General features: G+C 44.5%; 1 protein-coding gene across 1 annotated transcript in view; it reads right to left on the bottom strand.

Moving 5' to 3' along the window:
- gyg2 (glycogenin 2) overlaps window positions 1-1084 on the bottom strand; it is an 11002-nt gene extending 9918 nt beyond the window's left edge. Inside the window, exon 1 of the mRNA XM_012839767.3 lies at window positions 941-1084. Coding sequence (XP_012695221.2) covers window positions 941-947 — 7 coding nt within the window. The 5' untranslated portion in view covers window positions 948-1084. The remainder of the gene's footprint in view (window positions 1-940) is intronic.
- Window positions 1085-2500: the final 1416 nt, after the last annotated feature.

Here is a 2500-nt window from a genome sequence, read left to right as displayed (position 1 = left end):
GTGTGTGTTCAATCCTTCCCACCGGGGTGTGTGTGTGTGTGTGTTCAATCACTCTCTCTCTCTTCACTCTCTCTCTCTCTTCAGTCTCTCTCTCTCCCGCTCTTCACTCTCTCTCTCTCTCCTCTCTCTTCACTCTCTCTCTCTTCAGTCACTCTCTCTCTCTCTCTTCACTCTCTCTCTCTCTCCCTCTTTTCTTTGACTCGGGGAGGAGGGGCCAACTTTGAATAGTATGTTTACAAACAGCAACGGACAAATTCTACCCATTCTGCCTTCATGAACCGCAGCGTCTAGCTCTTGTGACTGACTGGTAACTTCTCACTGTTCACATTAAGGGGGAGTGGAGTGGGTTTAGGGGAGGGAGGCAGTGAAATGTGAACTCAACGATAAAAAAATAACTTATTTCAAGTACGACTCTGTTCCCTTTTGTTCCTACCAAAGAGTTGTTGAAAAGAATCGGCTCGGTCGCGAACGTAACATCTCTAGCATAATAAGCCAGGTCTGTGCTTTTGACGTTACGTCGTTACGTTACGTTACGCCAGTACATGGAGTAGAGTAAAACGACATACGGTACTCGTGTGCGGGGCGGGTAAAAGAACGCATATTTGTTCTTATTTCTGACCGTTACAAATCTAAATGACCAATGAAAGTGCGGGACATGGTCTCGATATGCAGGATGCCTGCGTCCTCTCATGAGACAGTGTGTGTGTGTGTGTTGGGTCTAAATGCTGTGCAAGAGGCAGAGTCCACAACGCAAAGCAGTCCACCTGCTCACCCTAACTATGGCACATACATGTCTTACTAATATATAGGTATTGTGATTCGGTAAAGCATCCCGTGTGATCATAGCTGCTGTCTGCTATCACTGCAAACCTGTATTAATTACCCCTAACCCTCAGTAAGCACTAAGACAGACCAGTGTGAAGAGGCAGTGAAGTCTTACCTGCCATTATACCAGTGCGAAGTTGCAGAACGGTCCCGATTTAGACAGTTTACGGTCAACGCCAGTGTGTGTGGAGGTTGTTCAAATAAATATGTTAATGGTAAAGAGACTCGCTAACAACCACGATCCTGTTCGCGCTCGGAAACCTTCTGCGGCCAGTGTCAGTGATTTAAAAACCCATGTAGGCTAATAGATTTTGACCAGTTATCGTAAGTTCCTCTGCTCTCACCGGTTTGAAGTCAATCTTCAACCGTCCATCAGGGTTCACGGTTCATGTGTCGCGGGTCGTTGAACTACAACCGATAGACTAAAACGTTAAAACGGTGTGTGTGTGTTAGGGTGACCAGATGCAAACAGATCAAATTACTAAAACGTTAAAACGGTGCTACAAGTTATGCCTACTTCTGAAGGCATGTTGGTGTGTGGTAATTATTCCGGTCTTTTGACCACATGTTTTATCATGTAGCCTGTAGTTTACCGCAGAGTAGGCTACATACTGTAAACACCTGTACACTATTATAATTGTCGGATGGACGGCATCTGAGACAGATTCTTTAAGATGTAAATGTTTTTAATGTACCTGGCTACGACACTAACTCCTAAATGTTGTCTTCTTTTGTGTTTCTGTCTGTAACTATGTTTGTATGTATGCTGCTGCCTGTCTTGGCCAGGTCTCCCTTGAAAAAGATTCTTAATCTCAATGGGTTTTCTCCTGGTTAAATCAAAAATAAATAAAAGATGTAGTGATAAGCCTATTTGTCACGGTGTGACTGAAATTGCACATCATGTTGTGTGTTAGACATCATAATTATCTTGAAAAATCACAGTCAGAAGCCTTTTTGACAAACATTCTGGATGAAACGTCCATAACAGTCCAACACTTTATTGTTTGTAAAGAAAGTAAGTAGACAAAAGATATGCGTCGGTAGTAGCCAGGTTTATGTACAGGTTAGAAACACAGATGTCAGATCTTTGTTTCCATGGAGACGTACAGACACAGCCAGTTTGACTGTCAGGTGTGTATGGCCAGCATCTCCCACCGCAGCAGACGACACACAGCCATACTGTTGTCATCGTGTGTGTCACTCATAGACACACACACACACACACACACACACAGCCATACTGTTGTCATTGTGTGTGTCACTCATAGACACACACACACACACACACACACACACACAGCCATACTGTTGTCATCGTGTGTGTCAGGTTCTCACAACACACCTGCACCCTCACACACCTCCCACCATCACACACATACACACTCATAGACCCACACAAACAAGCACGCACACACACTCATAGACACAGACACACACACTACACACACACACACACACACACTCATAGACACACACACACACACATACACACTCATAGACACACACACACACACTCATAGACACACACACCACACAAATAACACAAGCACGCACACACACTCCCAGACACAAGCACACAGTTTTGTTCTTCAGAATTTACATTCCGGTAGCTGGGCATCTGCATCTGACCTCATGTGGACTAACAGGGTTCTAGAGATGACCTCTGACCTCATGT

Source organism: Clupea harengus, chromosome 21 (genome assembly GCF_900700415.2).
Source record: "Clupea harengus chromosome 21, Ch_v2.0.2, whole genome shotgun sequence".
In the NCBI taxonomy this organism is placed as follows: domain Eukaryota; kingdom Metazoa; phylum Chordata; class Actinopteri; order Clupeiformes; family Clupeidae; genus Clupea; species Clupea harengus.
This window is presented reverse-complemented; position numbering and strand designations above follow the sequence as displayed.